The sequence below is a fragment of the Rhamphochromis sp. 'chilingali' genome (assembly GCF_963969265.1).
Source record: "Rhamphochromis sp. 'chilingali' genome assembly, chromosome: 2".
NCBI lineage: Eukaryota > Metazoa > Chordata > Actinopteri > Cichliformes > Cichlidae > Rhamphochromis > Rhamphochromis sp. 'chilingali'.
Genome location: NC_137930.1, coordinates 11,725,320 through 11,742,422, shown reverse-complemented (window position 1 = coordinate 11,742,422; position 17,103 = coordinate 11,725,320). Strand labels below are relative to the sequence as shown.

The following is a 17,103-nucleotide window of genomic DNA, read 5'->3' as shown; positions in this document are numbered from 1 at the left end:
GTTGCCGGCTGTGGCCATCTACATTTCACCAGGGCCTGGCTGCTGTCTGAGGCCATCCACATTACACCATGGCCTGTGCTTCCTGTGAGGCCATCTTCACAACACTAGGGCCTGTACTGTTGGATGAGGCCATCCTCATTACACCAGGTACAGTTCTTCCTGTGTGGCAATCATCACCAAACCAGGGCGTGTGGTGCTGGATGAGGCCATCCACATTTCACCAGGGATTGTGTTGCTGGCTGATGCGTTCCACAAAACACAAGGGCCTTTACTACTGGCTGAGGATATTCACATTACACCAGGGCCTGTGGTGCAGGCCAATATAATCCACATTTCACCAGGGCCACTGTTGTTGGCTGAGGCCATACACATTACACAAGGGACAGTGCTTCCTGTGAGGCCATCTTCACCACACCAGGGCCTCTGCTGCTCGTTGATGCCATCCACATTACACCTGGGCCTGTGGTGCTGACCGATATCATGCACATTTCACCAGGGTGTGTGGTGCTGACCAATACCATCCATATTTCACCAGCGACAGAGTTGTTAGATGAGGCCATCCACATCACAACAGGGCCTGTGCTACTGGCTGAGGACATTTACATTACACCAGGGCCTGTGCTACTGGCTGAGGACATTCACATTACACCAGGGCCTGTGGTGCTGGCCGATACCATCCACATTTCACCAGGGCCAGTGTTTTTGGATGAGGCCATTCACGTTATACAAGGGCCTGTGGTGCTAGCCAATACCATCCACATTACACCATGGCCAATGGTGTTGGCTGAGGACATTAACATTAGACCAGGGACTGTGTTGCTGGCTGAGGCCACCTATATTTCACGAGGGCCTGTGTTGATGGCTGATGCCATCCACAATACACCAGGGCCAAAGATTTCTGTGAGGCCATCTTCACTAGACCAGGGTCTGTGCTGCTTGCTGATGACATCGAAAATACACCAGGTCCAGTGATTCCTGTGAGGCCATCTTCACCAGACCAGGGCCTGTGCTGCTTGCCATCCAAATTACCCAAAGGCCTGTGTTGCTGGCCGAAAACAACCACATTTCACCAGGGCCTGTGGTGTTGCTGGATGAGGCCATCCACATTATACCAGGGCCTGTGCTACTCGTTGATACCATCCACATTTCACCAGGGCTTGTGTTGCTGGCTGATGCGATCCACAGTACACAAGGGCCTGGTCTACTGGTGAGGACATTCACATTACAACATGCCCTGTTGTGCTGGCCTATACCATCCACATTTCACCAGGGCCATTGTGGTTGGCTAAGGCCATACACTTTACATCAGGGACACTGCTTCCTGTGAGGCGATCTTCACCACACCAGGGACTGTACTGTTGGATGATTCCATCCACATTACACCAGGGCCTGTGCTACTCGATGATACCATCCACATTTCAGCAGGGCCACTGTTGTTGGCTGAGGCCATATACTTTACATCAGGGACAGTGCTTCCTGTTAGGCCATCATCAGCACACCAGGGCCTGTGGTGCTGGATGATGCCAACAACATCAACAACAACAACAATCTTTATTGAAGGGAATCATTGCCATGGTAACAACAAATGGTAGTTAAAAAAAATTTAGCATTAACAAAGATGAGGAGATACATTTACTGAATACCAAATAAAGACACCTTCAATGCTAAAGATATCACAGGTGTAATGTAATGTTGCTATGGTTTAGATTTTATTTTCTATCATTCATAGACTATGATGTGTTTGTAGCCACATGGACATCCCACACTGATTTCAGGACCCTGCAAAGAAAACAACATGGCCATGTTGGATTTTTGGAGTCACAAATCTGGGCTAACGTTAGCAAGCTGCATTCAGAGAAACTATGAATTTTGGGACTTGTGAGCCATACTTTTCGCTGGCAGCTTTATCTACATTTAAATTAAATCAATGTCTCTCCCAGAGCTCCAGTTCGGTGGTGTCTTATATGGCTCGATCACCTTACACTGGTACCAAGGTCAAAGCTTTCAAAGTACGGACATCTACATGCGTTTTCGATCTGGATGGGTAAATATGGTTGTCATCAGAGAGGTGAAGAACAAGAAATTGTTGTTTGCTGAAATGAATGATCACGTGTAAATCTTATATTTTGTTGACTTGGAATTTTACAGTGAATCAGTCCTACAGTTTAAATGAGCCTCCATTGACAGACTAGGTTACTGTGGAAATGCAGGGATTGGCGTGATTTGACCTGTAAGGCAGGGTCAGGAGGGGTGTGTTCACATGTTGGTGCCATATTCTACGCCCTTCTGGCTGCTGTAAAGAAACACGAAAAGGCAGCAGCTATCCGGCATTTTGGCTAAACTCAAAGACGTTCATAAGATGACTGGAGAGCAAAGGACTGCACTACTGTTTTGACTTTCATGTGTGCATGTCCCAGTAGCTCTGATGTAACGTGAAGACTCTTTTAAAGCAAAGAAACAGATGAATAAAATACTAGCATTTTACTCAGCAAAACTGAAGTGGATGGTTTGTGGATGGTTTGTAGCAGTTAGCAGGCCAGACTATTTGTCATTAAAAAAAAATACTCCAAAAGGCACCATGAGCACAAACACAGTTGAGAGGTTCAGTTCAGCCACAGTGTATTAGTGGAAGCCAAAGAGTTCATCAAAGAGGACATGCACCCAAACTTTAAGCCTCAGCAAAACTGAAGCAGTTTAGTTCTGAGAAAGAGTTCAGTTATCATAGACAGAAACTATCCATGTTTAAAGTTGGACATTTTAACATGGGACACCCATGATTCCCAGCCTCAAGTGGCCACTATTGGAACTGCATCTTTCAGCACCTCAGTGCTGCTTTTCTTTTCCAGCCCCAGATGATGTAGCTTTGTGTACCTATCTACACCCTAATTACAAACATTGGTAAAAAAAAAGAAAAGGAAAAAAAAAGTTTTCTTAAGTTTCTAACTTTGGCTTGATTCATGGCTTCCTCTTCATTGGTCCATACATGATGTAAGTATGTATTCTAGTTGTCAACTAGAAAGTGCATTTTCTGAAGAAACTGCAGTGTGAATGCTTGAATCTGAATGTATGCATTGAAATGAATTAATTGCTGAATTTTAAGTTAAAAAGTTTGAATGAGAAAAAAAGAAAAAGAATTTAATCTGAAAACAAAAGTGCTGAAGTGCTAAAAGCTGACGTTTACACAGAAGAAGAAGTTGGAAAAAAGCTGAAAATGTTTTAATTGTAAATTAGAAAAACCTTAGAAATGAGAAAAGAAAATTTAGAGTCAGAAAACCTCTGAATGAATATTAAAAGTTCATATTCTTTGAGTCACTGAATGACTAAAATGTGATCCCTCCACTTGGATCCACACAGTTTAAAAATTTTAAATGTCTGAGCTTTGAAAGACAAGGTGCTGGAAAGAGAACAACGATGGCAACGTTTTGAGGGTAAAATCATACCTGTAGAGCAAACACTGAGGACACAGCAGCAGTTGAAAGAGAAGTGTTTAAGATGAATCTTGGCAGAGTGAGAGACAGAGCTAGTTAAGCAGGCAGGTGTGAGCCTGGTTGCTATAGTGACTGCACCCAATGGCTCCATACACACGCACACAGACATGCGCCTCACTTCTGCTGCTTAAAATGAACAGAAAAGTCATGTGAGTGAAGTTGGCCCCCCACCTTCTTCAAATCCAACAAAAGTGGTATCAAACGTGTGTGCTACGTTTGTGCTGGTTTGTGCTGCAAAAATTTTCATTTCTGCTACTATCATTTTAAAGATATTAATCAAAATTTCTAGAGGTCATCAGAGGTCAACCAGCCCCCCCACATTACCCAAATCCAACAAAAGTGGTATCAAACGTTTGTGCTACGTTTGTGCTGCTAAAATTGTCGTTTGTGCCGCTTTCATTTTAAAGATATTAATGAAAATGTAAAGGTCAAAAGGTCAACCAGCCCCCCCACATTAATGGAATCGAACAAAATTGATGTCAAATGTTTGTGCTACGTTTGTGCTGGTTTGTGCTGCTAAAATTGTCATTTGTGCCGCTTTCATTTTAAAGATATTGATAAAAATTTCTAGAGGTCATCAGAGGTCAACCAGCCCCCCCACAGTAATGGAATCAAACAAAACTGGTGTCAAACGTTTGTGCTACGTTTGTGCTGGTTTGTGCTGCTAAAATTGTCGTTTGTGCCGCTTTCATTTTAAAGATATTACCAAAAGTTTCTAAAGCTCAACCAGCCACTTTCTTTACCGTAAAGAAATTGAGAGATATTAACCAGCATTGGATATTTTTTCTTATGATCACACTCTTAAACCTAGTAATCAAACTGCAATAACTTATTTAAAAACTAGGTTAAATATAGCATTTAAAATAATTAATGCATTCGGTTAGAGAAAAAACTTTATTTGCTGGTAACAAAATACAAAACTACGAGAACAATGTAGTATATATGTTTCCTGTTAGAAAAGGTAAATACATTGAACTGTCTGAGCCTCACAAGTCTAATACAATAACTGAAAAATAACAGCTATTTCCATCATCTAACTCACAAACTAGAAAAGGACTTTCTTTCATGAGATCTTGCCATCATTTCTTTGTGTAGAGCACAGCGTGCGAACATACGCTGGTGTTTTCAGATGCTATGGTTACATCCTTTCTTAGGTCATCATACATCTCCCAGATGTACGGGGTCCTGTTACAGAATGTCATATAATGCCCGAGTGTTTCTGGTGTTGGGCCCTCCTGAAATGTAATGACTGCTTTCAGTGTGAATTTCTCTCCTTGAAGTAGCAGAGTGGATGGGAATTCAGTAAGCAAAAACCTTTTTGGACTGTGAAAACTGTGCTCCAGAGTTTCTGTAGAGCATTTTCCAAGGTCTGTGTCAATCTGTTAGGGAAAATATTCTAAAACACTTCTTCAGTAAAGACTCAGAGAAGAGAAACACACAGAGTTCTTGCTAGCAAGGGCAGCTCCCTACTGAGAGACTCAGGTGAGGAACTGCCCTGGTCTTTATTTTATACTCCATTGAACGTATGTGTGTGTGTGTGTGTGTGTGTGTGTGTGTGTGTGTGTGTGTGTGTGTGTGTGTGTGTGTGTGTGTGTGTGTGTGTGTGTGTGTGTGTGAGTGCGTCTATGTGGTATGGATTGACATTTGACCTGCGCTGTACCTGGGCTCCGGGGACATTTCGACTTTTTGCTGTGTATTCATGTGTCCCCCTAAAACATGACTTGTAAATGTGCCCTTTAACAAGTGTATGTCGACGGCAATACGAAGACGGATTAAAAACACAAAGGTAAGCCTTTTTTAATGTAAAATGCACCATGACTTTAATACTATATGAAATTATAGGTGCACAGGCCTATATTAAACTGGTTTAATTTATGCTTTATGGACTGTTAGTGAGTCTTTGAAGAAGTAAAACGGCCCCAGCGTTTGTCATTGAGTAAATAAAATAGGGCTGACGACTAACCGCGTCAACGCGATAAAGCGGGCTAACCCGTGTTAGGATTTACTCGGTGTTAAAGCATTATTGTGGCTTAAACGTGTTAATGCCGACATCGCGACTAACGCGATTAACAATTAAACCAGCGCAGTCTGAGTCAAAATCCCTGATGTCGCTGTTAGCTAATTTCGGGCAGTTTGTCCAATGTCTGTCCATTCTGCTGACAGCCCTAAAATAAAAGCAAGGGTATAAGTGTATTTAGTCGTGTATTTATTTATATGCCTGAAGAAAAAACTTCTTACAGTTTTGATGCCTAAGCTTTCTCAGTACTTGTATCACTCTCTGCAGTCGCCATTACAGAAATGTCACATGTCGCCATTTTGAGTACTAGGCCTTTAACATTTTAAAAGAAGGCATAAATTAGGACTATGAATAAGTCAGCTGTGTTTATGCTGTAAACTACACTACTGCTAGTTTTGCTACTACTGATGATGATGACAATGATGACGTTAATCGTAATACTTTATATGCTTTGGTAATACAGCCAATCAAAACGTACAGGAGAACATGCGAAGGAGACGCATTCCTCCACGGGAGGATGCAGTCTGTCATGTTTCTGCTGGAAGGGACAAACTGGGACTTGATATCCACTACATAAATGCCTTCAAAGGTAAGTTGGTCTTTAGTTTGGATTAGATTTGGAGTTTGTCACTTTGTCTTTTGTCACTCACTTGGTATGCCTCTGCAATTCAGGTCGGGGCATTTTCACGACTGTTCCATTCCAAAAAGGAGACTTCCTTTTGGAATACAGAGGTAAACTCATAACAAAAGAAGAATGTGAGCGGAGACACAGAGTTTATCATGACAGCCTGAAGGTGTTCATGTTTGAATTCAAGTTTGATGGAAAACTCTGGTGGTGCGTATTATATCAGTGTAGTTTGATTAAGATTAAATGACACATTGCTTTTGATTTATGAAAAAAAAAGCTTCCTAACTAACTAGTTAAGCTAATACTTTTTTGCCTAACCCCACAGTGTGGATGCATCTCAAGAAGATGGGTCATTAGGCAGACTTGTCAACGACAACCACATCAGTCCAAGTGCTAAGATGAAAATATTAAATATCAATGGAAAGCCCCATCTATGCTTATTTGCAAGCAGAGACATAAGTCCAGGCGAAGAAATAGACTATAATTATGGTGACTCGGATTGGCTCTGGAGATGCAAGGTATTTCTACAATTGTACTTTTTGGAACTGATAAATTGCATACCGTAAGCCATTTTTACATTTGTACCTACTCAAATTGGCTTAACGTGACTTAGGGCATCTAGTTTTTCACTGAAATTGAGTATCACCTACTGTGCCTGGGGTCACTATAGCAATGCAGCCGAGCATCCAGTGATATAAATGCCACAGCAAGCATGGACGTCAAGGTGACAAAATGCCTGCTGCTCAGTCTATACTTTAGTGTTCAATTCAGGGATCACGCTGTTAATTTTGGTCGCTATTTCAAACATTTCAGAGTTTCAAAAATGATGGCTTGGATTTTCACGAAGGAGGCGCACTCATAACTTATCGAGTGACACCATTGACCAGCCACCTGGTGGCATTCAGTCTATGTCAAATTTTCTGATCACTTTGGATCACTTGGAACCTTGGTGCAGTAGTTACTGAAAAACTACATGGTACTATAACCTACTGGAAAAACAGGGGTAGGTACTAATGGAAAACAGGCAATTGTGATGGCTGCCACATCAAAGCCCTCTAAAAGCACTAAAAAAATATCAGCAGGTATGCAGAAATAAAAAATGGCTTTCGGTTTCTAAATTTTAACAGTGATTGATGTTTAATGTGATTCTACACAGCAAAATCTCCAGTGTTAAATTAACACTGGAGAGTGTCTATAAGGGTCCACTGTGTGGACCCTTATAGACAGTGTTAAATACAACACTGTTGAGTGTTAAATTAACACTTTTGACAGTGTTATATGTTTAAAAGTAACCTAGTCAGTTTTGAAGATTAACAATGGCTAACACTGAGCAGTGCTGATTTTCTAACACTGGAAAATAACTCAAAATGTTAGAAATATTCCAGTGTTAGAAAATCAGCACTGCTCAGTGTTAGCCACTGTTAATCTTCAAAACTGACTAGGTTACTTTTAAACATATAACACTGTTAAAAGTGTTAATTTAACACTCAACAGTGTTGTGTGGACCCATATAGACACTCTCTAGTGTTAATTTAACACTGGAGATTTTGCTGTGTAGCCTCTTTAGTTAGATTCATTTTAAATTTTGGCCCTCGAAGATAAATGGGCCCTAGTGACAGTTCGTTGCTGCTACAGGTGATTGTTTTACTCCTTTAGCAATGGCTTAAAAAATAAAGAAATCACACTGACTATTTGTCTCTTAATCATAGGGACTTAAATTCTCTATACATGACAGTGAATATTTTAAAGACATTAGCTTGAAACTTATCTTTCTCATACAGTTTATTTAATGTTTCAAAAGCCTCTTCAAAAATGCACTGTATATTCATTTTCTATCTGTTACACACGAAGATTGAGACCAGCCAGATTCAGAAGACTGTGAGCTGCCTAAAGCCGCAACCAAACAGCTTTCCAAACAATGATCTGGACCTGAAACATCCAGAGCCTGAAAGGGTAAATATAATCCAGTGTACCACTTAATGAACTAATAATTTAATCTATCATCATTCTTTATGGATGCTGTGTGTGTGTGTTTGGCAGTCACCTGGGTGTGATGTGATTTACATGGACCGTGGCTTGTAGGTCCTTTTCATTGTTTCAAAGTGCAAGTCTGGATAACATCTGAGTGTGTGTGTGTGTGTGTGTGTTAACCACCCAAATGTGACTTAGGAGGACCACACTGTTATTGGGAGACTCCGTCAAAGTTTGCTTCATGGTGACATCACTCTGGTTTTAGGAGGGGTCTTCTTGTATTTTTTGACAGTTTGACCTACAGCATGCAGAACTGACTACATGTGCTTTGTTTCTATGTTGAAATGGTTTGAAACTCAGGCTTGAACATTAAGATAGATAGTACTATACAACTTCTTAACTTGTTTTAGGCACTTTTTACTGCTGTAGTGCATGGGTTCTCTCTGGCTGTGTACTCTGGCTTCTTCCCACAGTCCAAAGATGTAGCTTATGGGGTTAGGTTAACTGGTGATTCAAAACTGCCCTTTGGTGTGAATGCAAATGCTTGTCCTTCCATGTTAGACTGGTGATCTGTCCAGGTTGTACTGCCCTATGGTAGCTGGTATAGGCCCCAAACCTGCTTGCTACCCCACAATCCTGATAAGGATAAGTGGAAGAGGATGGATGATTGCAAAGGAATCAGTTGTTAATTATTGTAGCCAGTATTTTTTTCAGAAGAAAACATTTCTTGAGTGGAAAGCCCCCCCCCCCAACACACACACACACACACACACATGCAAATTAAAAACAGAAGCACAGGCCTGCCCAGTTGCAAGAAGAGCACTTGGTCTAATCTTTGTGCCATCTTTTCTTTGTTGCAGGATCTTGATGAAGAAATGCCTCAGCAAGGCTCAGAAGCCATGCATTCTTCTTCAGTGCAAGATTTTGAAGAGGTAACATTGACCTAGGACAGATTTTAATGAATGTTTCTCATGCACGATGTGTACCTTACGCTATTTGCCGATAGTGAAATGGTTTATTCATCCTCTTGAGTGATGCATTTTTAGTAACTGTCAGATTACTGTTCTTTTGTCTTCATTTTCTATCTGTTACACACGAAGACTGAGACCAGCCAGATTCAGAAGACTGTGAGCTGCCTAAAGCCGCAACCAAACAGCTTTCCAAACAATGATCTGGACCTGAAACATCCAGAGCCTGAAAGGGTAAATATAATCCAGTGTACCACTTAATGAACTAATAATTTAATCTATCATCATTCTTTATGGATGCTGTGTGTGTGTGTTTGGCAGTCACCTGGGTGTGATGTGATTTACATGGACCGTGGCTTGTAGGTCCTTTTCATTGTTTCAAAGTGCAAGTCTGGATAACATCTGAGTGTGTGTGTGTGTGTGTGTGTTAACCACCCAAATGTGACTTAGGAGGACCACACTGTTATTGGGAGACTCCGTCAAAGTTTGCTTCATGGTGACATCACTCTGGTTTTAGGAGGGGTCTTCTTGTATTTTTTGACAGTTTGACCTACAGCATGCAGAACTGACTACATGTGCTTTGTTTCTATGTTGAAATGGTTTGAAACTCAGGCTTGAACATTAAGATAGATAGTACTATACAACTTCTTAATTTGTTTTAGGCACTTTTTACTGCTGTAGTGCATGGGTTCTCTCTGGCTGTGTACTCTGGCTTCTTCCCACAGTCCAAAGATGTAGCTTATGGGGTTAGGTTAACTGGTGATTCAAAACTGCCCTTTGGTGTGAATGCAAATGCTTGTCCTTCCATGTTAGACTGGTGATCTGTCCAGGTTGTACTGCCCTATGGTAGCTGGTATAGGCCCCAAACCTGCTTGCTACCCCACAATCCTGATAAGGATAAGTGGAAGAGGATGGATGATTGCAAAGGAATCAGTTGTTAATTATTGTAGCCAGTATTTTTTTCAGAAGAAAAAATACCCCCCCCCCCCCCAACACACACACACATCATTCTTTATGGATGCTGTGTGTGTGTGTGTTTGGCAGTCACCTGGGTGTGATGTGATTTACATGGACGAAGTTTATTAGTTGATATCTGCAACTGAATTGAAAACACCTCACCTTTCCAACTGTCCAAAACAAATAAATGTTGCAATATTTTGCTAACAGTTTCACAATCATCGTCTGGTGTGCACAACAATATCATCTTTGGACAAGTGCATTCAGTGTGTGGGACCGGTTTCCTCCCTCAAGTGGCTTGGCTATAAGTGCAAAGGTGAGACATTTAGTGAATAGGTACAGTGTATAGTAAAAAGCATTAATAGAGTTCAACAAGTTAAGACTAGCTGAAATGAACACTGCTCCCTTTTTAATTAATGGGTGGTCACGTCTAATTAAAGAAATGTAGTATTACCTCATTGGTGCAGGACCTTGTAAAAATGGTATACTTGGGATTGTCCTCAATTCCCCATTCCATAACATAAACTGCTCAAAATAATAAAGGGAACACTTAAACAATGCGATGTTACTCCAAGTCAGAACACACTTCTGTGAAATCAAACTGTTCACTTAGGAAGTAACACTGACAACCAGTTTCACATGCTGTTTTGCAAATAGAGTAGACAACAAGTGGAAATTATAGTCAATTCACCATAATAAAGGACTGGTTCTGCAGGTGGTGACCACAGACCACTTCTCAGCACCTATGCTTTCTGGTTGATGTTATGGTCACTTTTGAATGCTGGCGGTGATTTCATTTTAGTGGTAGCATGAGACGGTCTACAACCCACACAAGTGGCTCAGGTAGTGCAGCTCATCTAGCGTAGCACATCAATGTGAGCTGTGGCAAGAAGGTTTGCTGTGTCTGTTAGTGTAGTGTCCAGAGCATGGAGGTGCTACCTGGATGTGGAGTAGGCCATAGGAGGGCAACAACCCAGCAGCAGGACCGCTACCTCCACCTTTGTGCAAGGAGGAACAAGAGGAGCCCTGCAAAATGACCTCAAACAGGCCACAAATGTGCATCTGTCTGCTCAAATGGTCAGAAACTGACTTCATGAGGGTGGCTTGAGGGTCCAGCGTCCACAGGTGGGGATTGAGCTTGCAGCCCAACACCATGCAGGATGCTTGGCATTTGCCAGAAAACACAAAGTTTGGCAACTTCGGCACGGGCACCCTATGCTCCTCACAGCTGAAAGGAGGTTCAAACTGAGCACGTGACAGTCTGGAGATGCCGTGGGGAACGTTCTGCTGCCTGCAACATCCTCCAGCATGATCATATTGGCAGTGGGTCAGTAATGGTGAGGGGTGGCATTTCTGTACCTGCCAGAGAGCCTGACTGTCATTGGGTAACAAGATGAGGTCCTCGGACCCTTTGTGAGACCACATGCTGGTGCGTTTGACCCTGGGGTCCACCTAATGCGAGACGACACTGGACCTCATGTGGCTGGAGTATGTCAGCAGTTCCTCCATGACAAAGGCATTGATGCTATGGACTGGCCCGCCTGTTCCCCAGACCTAAATCATGTCTCACTCCATCCACCACAAACTGTCCAGGGGTTGGCAGATGCTTTAGTCCAGGTCTTGGAGGAGATCCTTCAGGAGACCATCCGCCACCTCATCCCGTGCATGCCCAGGCATTGTAGGGAAGTCATACAGGCATCTGGAGGCCACACACATTCAACTACACACTTTCATGCCATTCAACTACCTAAAGAACAAAGTATTTAATAAGAATAATTCCTTCATTCACATCTGGGATGTCCTTTTTTTGGGGGGGGGGGGGGGGGGGGGATTAGCAGTGTATGTGTAGTCATTAAAATATCCTTAAGTGTGAACAGTTTGGTTTTTTGTTTTTTTTCAGCATTTGACATTACTGCAATGCTTTGACAAAAAACTACTTCACTTAAATAGAACTGCAAAGCTAAATTAAGTCTATCAAAATGTGTTTCAGTTTGTTTAGGGGTCTGGCACAAATCTTGCCTTACAAAATTGGCAAATCAGAATTGCCACCAGTCAACACAGGTGTGTATCCCATTCATATTTGGCTTGACTTTGTTTTTCAGTTTATTTTTTACCTGTCTAAAGTATTGATCAATTAAAATAACTTTTGTTCTTACATTCCAGAAAGAAGAAATTTCTGAATATTCAGGGGAGGATGGATTGCCACATTCAGTTCTGGATCAAATATCAAGCGATGATGATGGCAACCACAGCATATCAGAAGAAGAATATGTGCCAGATTCAGAGTCATATGATGAAGATTCAGATGAAGACATCTCATTATTGCCAAGCACATCAAAAGGTCTGCTATGCCAAAATGACATCTCCAAAGCGCATGAACAATCAGATTCAATGAATTTAATCCACAACTTGACAAAGGACAAGCCACAAGATAAAAATGAGCTTTGCGAAACTGAATCAGAAAAAATGACTTTAAGTAAAAGAAATTACTGCTATTTTTGTGGCAAACCACAAGCTAAAATTTCCCGCCACCTGAAAACGCACAAAACGGCTCCTGATGTTGTGCATGCATTTTCCCTGCCTAGAGACTCAAACGAGCGTAAAAGTCTGTTAGAGAAATTGAGAAATAAGGGAAATTTTAAGCATAATGCTGCAGTTTTGCATGGTGGAGTGGGACCACTGAAAGTGAAGAGAAGACCCAAGATTAAAGCAGTAGAGGGAAAGTTCGCTCATTGCTTTTATTGTCAAGGGATGTATGTTCGCAAGGATCTTTGGAGACATGTCCGCAGATGTCCGAACAAACCAAAAGATGACACGGATAAAGAACCTGGAAGAACCAAAGTACTCGGCCTGGCTTTAACTCTGGAGTCTCAGTGTTATCCGCAGGTGTCAAGTGGAGTCTGGAAGGTTCTTGCTGTTATGAAACAAGATGAGATTGCCTCAGCTGTGCGAAATGACTTTACTGTTATTCAGTTTGCCCAGTCCCTCTACAATAAACATGGACAAGACCCTACAAAGTATGATTATATACGACAGAAGCTTCGTGAAGCGGGACGTTTGTTGTTGTGTCTGCGCACAGAATTCTCAGTGCATAACATGGAAGAAGCTATTAAGCCTGCTAATTTCCAGAGAGTTGTGCAAGCAGTAAAGAAAGTTTCAGGTTTTGATGAAGAGACACTGTCATACAAAACTCCAAGCCTTGCGCTGAAACTGGGACATACACTGCATAAAATGTCTGACATTATCCATTGTCGTGCCCTCATGACAGAGGATGAAGCCCTAATCAAGTCCACTGATGCGTTCAAGAAGTTGTATGTCTCCAAATGGTCCGAGATGGTGTCTCACCGTGCCTTGAACACATTGAGTGAGGCAAAGTTTAACAAGCCATCAACATTGCCCTTTACAGAAGATGTTCGGATTCTCCATCACTACCTTCAAAAATCTGCAGAAAGTGCCTTTTGCAGCTTGGAGAACGAAGCCACAGCTCAGAATTATGCCCAACTTGCACAAGTTACACTCTCACAAATCATTGTGTTCAACCGAAGACGTTCTGGAGAGGTTTCAAAGATGCGCCTCAAAAGTTTTCTTGAAAGAGACAAAACAGCACTCCACACAGATGTTGCCATGGGGCTCTCAGAAATGGAACAGAGACTCTGTAACTATTTCTGTAGAATAGAAATAATGGGAAAAAGGGACAGAAATGTTCCAGTTCTGCTAACACCAAGCATGCTGGATGCTCTGTCACTACTGGTTAGTAGGAGGCCTGACTGTGGTATTTGTGCCACTAATATCTACCTCTTTGCAAGACCCCGATCAATGAGTCATTACAGAGGAATGGACTCCTTGCGTGTTCATGCACACCAGTGTGGAGCAAAGCAGCCTGAGTATCTAAGATCGACACAGCTCAGAAAACATGTTGCCACACTCTCACAAGTCCTTAATTTGAAAAACAACGAACTTGATCAGGTTGCAGATTTCCTGGGTCATGATATCCGCGTTCACCGCGAATTCTACAGATTACCAGTTCCCACAACACAGCTGGCCAAGATTTCCAAACTGCTTTTAACACTGGAAAAAGGACATCTTTCCCAGATCCAGGGGAAATCACTGGATGAGATCAAAATAGAAGGTTTGTATTGAAAGGAGCAAATATTAGGGCAGTAGTTGAATATTATGCTTTATCAACAGAATTAAAACCTAAAAGCACAGACCATTCTGTTAAATGTCCATGATTTAAGGTTCTTGAAGTCTATTGTTTCATCACTTTGCAACATTTGGCAAACTGCAGAGTGGTGGCCTTAAATAGTAAAACTATGTACTATAATTTCCAGTATTTGTTCTGTATTTTGTCATATCTCGTTGTTAATGTGAGGTTTTTGGGGGGGTTGTGTTTGTTTGTTTTTTTTGTTTTGTTTTTTCCCCCCCCACAATTTCTCAGATGAAATTGCATTAAGTGATGCTGAAACAAAGGACAGTGAGAGTGAATCAGATGATGATGACACAGCACTCACAATGTCGGCGTGTGGCACCAGTGAGCCTGTACATGCAGTAGCTGATTCCACAAACACAGCGCAGCTCCAAGACACTGTAGATTGTGGTAAGTTACCACTAGCTTGGTTTCTGTGGATAAAATGTTTGTTACAAATATTAAAACTTAATCAAATTGTGTAATCAGCAGATGAAGGACCACTCACAATGCCTGCAGCAAGTGAGACTGCTGCTCCCTCTGAAGGTAAGGGGTGCAGTTGGTTCTCTAAGCTTATTATTGTTTCATCACTTTGCAACATATGGCAAACTGCAGAGTGGTGGCAAAAAGTCACTTGGATGAGTGACAAAATGTTTCTCCAACTGAAAACGCTACGTCCAGATTAACAGAATCAACGTTTTGGGATTTACTTACCTGGATGATTGAGCATGCATCAAGAGACTTTTATTCAACTTTTTATTCAGTCTTTTATTCACAGCGGAACACTAAATGTTGTCTCATTTTAGAAATTTGATAAATTTTCAAAGAGAATTTTAGCTCGTTTTGATATTGATGGTAGCAACACATTTCAGAAGTTAGTACAGGGTAGCATCCATTCTTTTAACAAGCAAATGTTTTTTGTTTTTTTTGTTTGGTTTTTTGTTTGTTTTAACTACTACTACTTTATATATCTTCCAGAGAAAAATGCTGCTCAATCCCACAATTCCCGAAGAGCTCCCAAAAACATGTGGTCCAAGGCTGAGGTTGCTGCAGTGATGAGGCATTTTAAAGACCACATAAACGAAGGGAAACTAGCCACCAAAAATGAATGCAGTCATTGCAAATTGGTAGAAGATCCGGTGTTGGCAGGAAGAACAGTTCAAAACATAAGAGATTTTGTAAGAAACAGAGGATTAACTGCAAAAAGGCAGAAAAAAATGAATTAAAATAACTGTTTAGCCAGATGTGGTTTTACATCTTGGTCAGATTGCCAATTGTTGTTAACACTGATGTTCTGTTTAAAGAAAAAAAAGTTCTTGTTAAATACAGAAGCAGTTTGTATTTCATAATTTTTACATTTAATTTATTTAGGGTTTTTTTTGACGGGTTATATTTAAAATAAAAAATTATAAATGCATATTTTCTCCCCTTAATATTTACCTTTAAACTATTAAAATTCATTTTAAATGTTTTTAATTTTTCTGTTTTCTATATTTTTATATTTCTGTGGGAAGCGTGGGCATTTTTGTCCATAGATTTCTTTTTTTATTTATGGTTAAAATTAATGTTCAGATCCAAGAACACTAATAAAATGATGTTCCAGTAATCCTGTGTCCTGTCAGATGTGTATTCATGGTAATGATGAGCTATTTAAATATTACATCATTGTCCCTTTAAAGACCCAATATTGTTTTTTTTGGACCTCATAAAACACATTGTTGTCAAGTGGACAATGTCTCCAGAAAACACAATAGAGTCTGGTTGGTGTGTATCAGTGTATCTAGACTTCTATAGGGAGTGTATGAGGTCTGAAGTGACCCAAATTTTTTTCAGATTTTTTCGAACACTTTAACCTCGCTCCCTTGGCTCTAAGTCCATTGAAAAGGGTAGTCCACTTAAACCACCACCGGGCGGATTGACGTAGGATAGTCCCTCCATACCACATAGACCCGTATGTGTGTGTGTGTGTGTGTGTGTGTGTGTGTGTGTGTGTGTGTGTCCTGCTGATCAAAGGGTCATAAAAGGCAGATCCTTGGTCAGGAAGAGGGTAGACCTCCCTCACCCTAGATAACATTGGTGAGGAAGTCAAGCAGTTAAAGCACTTAGACTAAAACAGATGTAACTACGTTAATCCTACCATAAAACAATAAGAGAAGGTATGACCTCTCTCGTGCTCCCAGGATGTGGGTGTGCATTCTAGTGTGGAATACACACCAAGCCTTTGCAGCCTGTTAAAGATCACACACAATTAATTATATGCTTCTAAGTATACATGGTTGAATATTTCCTAATACAAATAACTACATGCAGTATTCTACCATATGCAAACTTATATCACTAAAAGATTATACTGACTACTAAATACAATTTTCCATTAACACAATCCATACAAGCTCTCTCAGGGTGAAACTGTGACAAACAGTCCCTGTGCAAAGTTGCTTTCCTGATGAATCTGTTTTAAATGCTGTTGGAGATGCATCAGGACTTTCGATTGGTCTTAGGCATGGCGATGCTGGAAGGTTGAGCCCTTGTTCAACAGCAGACTGAAGGTGAGCTATGCCAGAAGCTGAGAGGACTGACAGATCAATGGAAACAAAAGGTATTTGCCTTGTGTTTGGTGTGTAAAGTTTGCAGTACTGGGAGGAACACTGTCTTGTGAAGTGAACACTTGGATTTTCCGTCATTGTTTTTTGAATTACTGTGGACACATGGCACTGTGCATCAACACGATGAACACCAGTCTTCAACTGAACAGGGCAGAATATTGAGCTCAGCACCTCTGCCCTCAATGAATAGGCATGTTGAGTGACACCCTTTGAAGCAAGGGATTTCACAAGCTGGAATACTTTGTTCTCCTCTGAACTATTCAACATGTTTTGAGCAGTACG

General features: G+C 41.1%; 1 protein-coding gene and 1 long non-coding RNA gene across 2 annotated transcripts; both read left to right on the top strand.

Annotated features, from left to right (window-relative positions):
* Positions 1-5,984: 5,984 nt before the first annotated feature.
* LOC308392542 (histone-lysine N-methyltransferase set-1-like) lies at positions 5,985-9,478 on the top strand. Its single transcript, XM_080875612.1, has 6 exons — positions 5,985-6,094; positions 6,178-6,340; positions 6,459-6,651; positions 7,985-8,086; positions 8,965-9,036; positions 9,205-9,478. The coding sequence occupies exons 1-6, from the start codon at positions 5,992-5,994 to the stop codon at positions 9,331-9,333; spliced, it is 762 nt and encodes a 253-aa protein (XP_080731738.1). The 5' UTR covers positions 5,985-5,991; the 3' UTR covers positions 9,334-9,478.
* Positions 9,479-14,544: 5,066 nt separating this feature from the next.
* Positions 14,545-15,378, top strand: LOC308390163. The gene is made up of 3 exons (XR_013970404.1): positions 14,545-14,626; positions 14,705-14,761; positions 15,194-15,378. It is a non-coding gene; the product is annotated as an uncharacterized lncRNA (long non-coding RNA).
* Positions 15,379-17,103: the final 1,725 nt, after the last annotated feature.

Bases quoted from the DNA above. Each gene is read 5' to 3' on its own strand.
- LOC308392542 (XM_080875612.1), top strand. From the start codon at position 5,992: ATGCGAAGGAGACGCATTCCTCCACGGGAGGATGCAGTCTGTCATGTT. The intron at 6,095-6,177 runs GTAAGTTGGTCT...TCTGCAATTCAG, and splicing joins CTACATAAATGCCTTCAAAG to GTCGGGGCATTTTCACGACT. The intron at 6,341-6,458 runs GTGCGTATTATA...CTAACCCCACAG, and splicing joins TTTGATGGAAAACTCTGGTG to TGTGGATGCATCTCAAGAAG.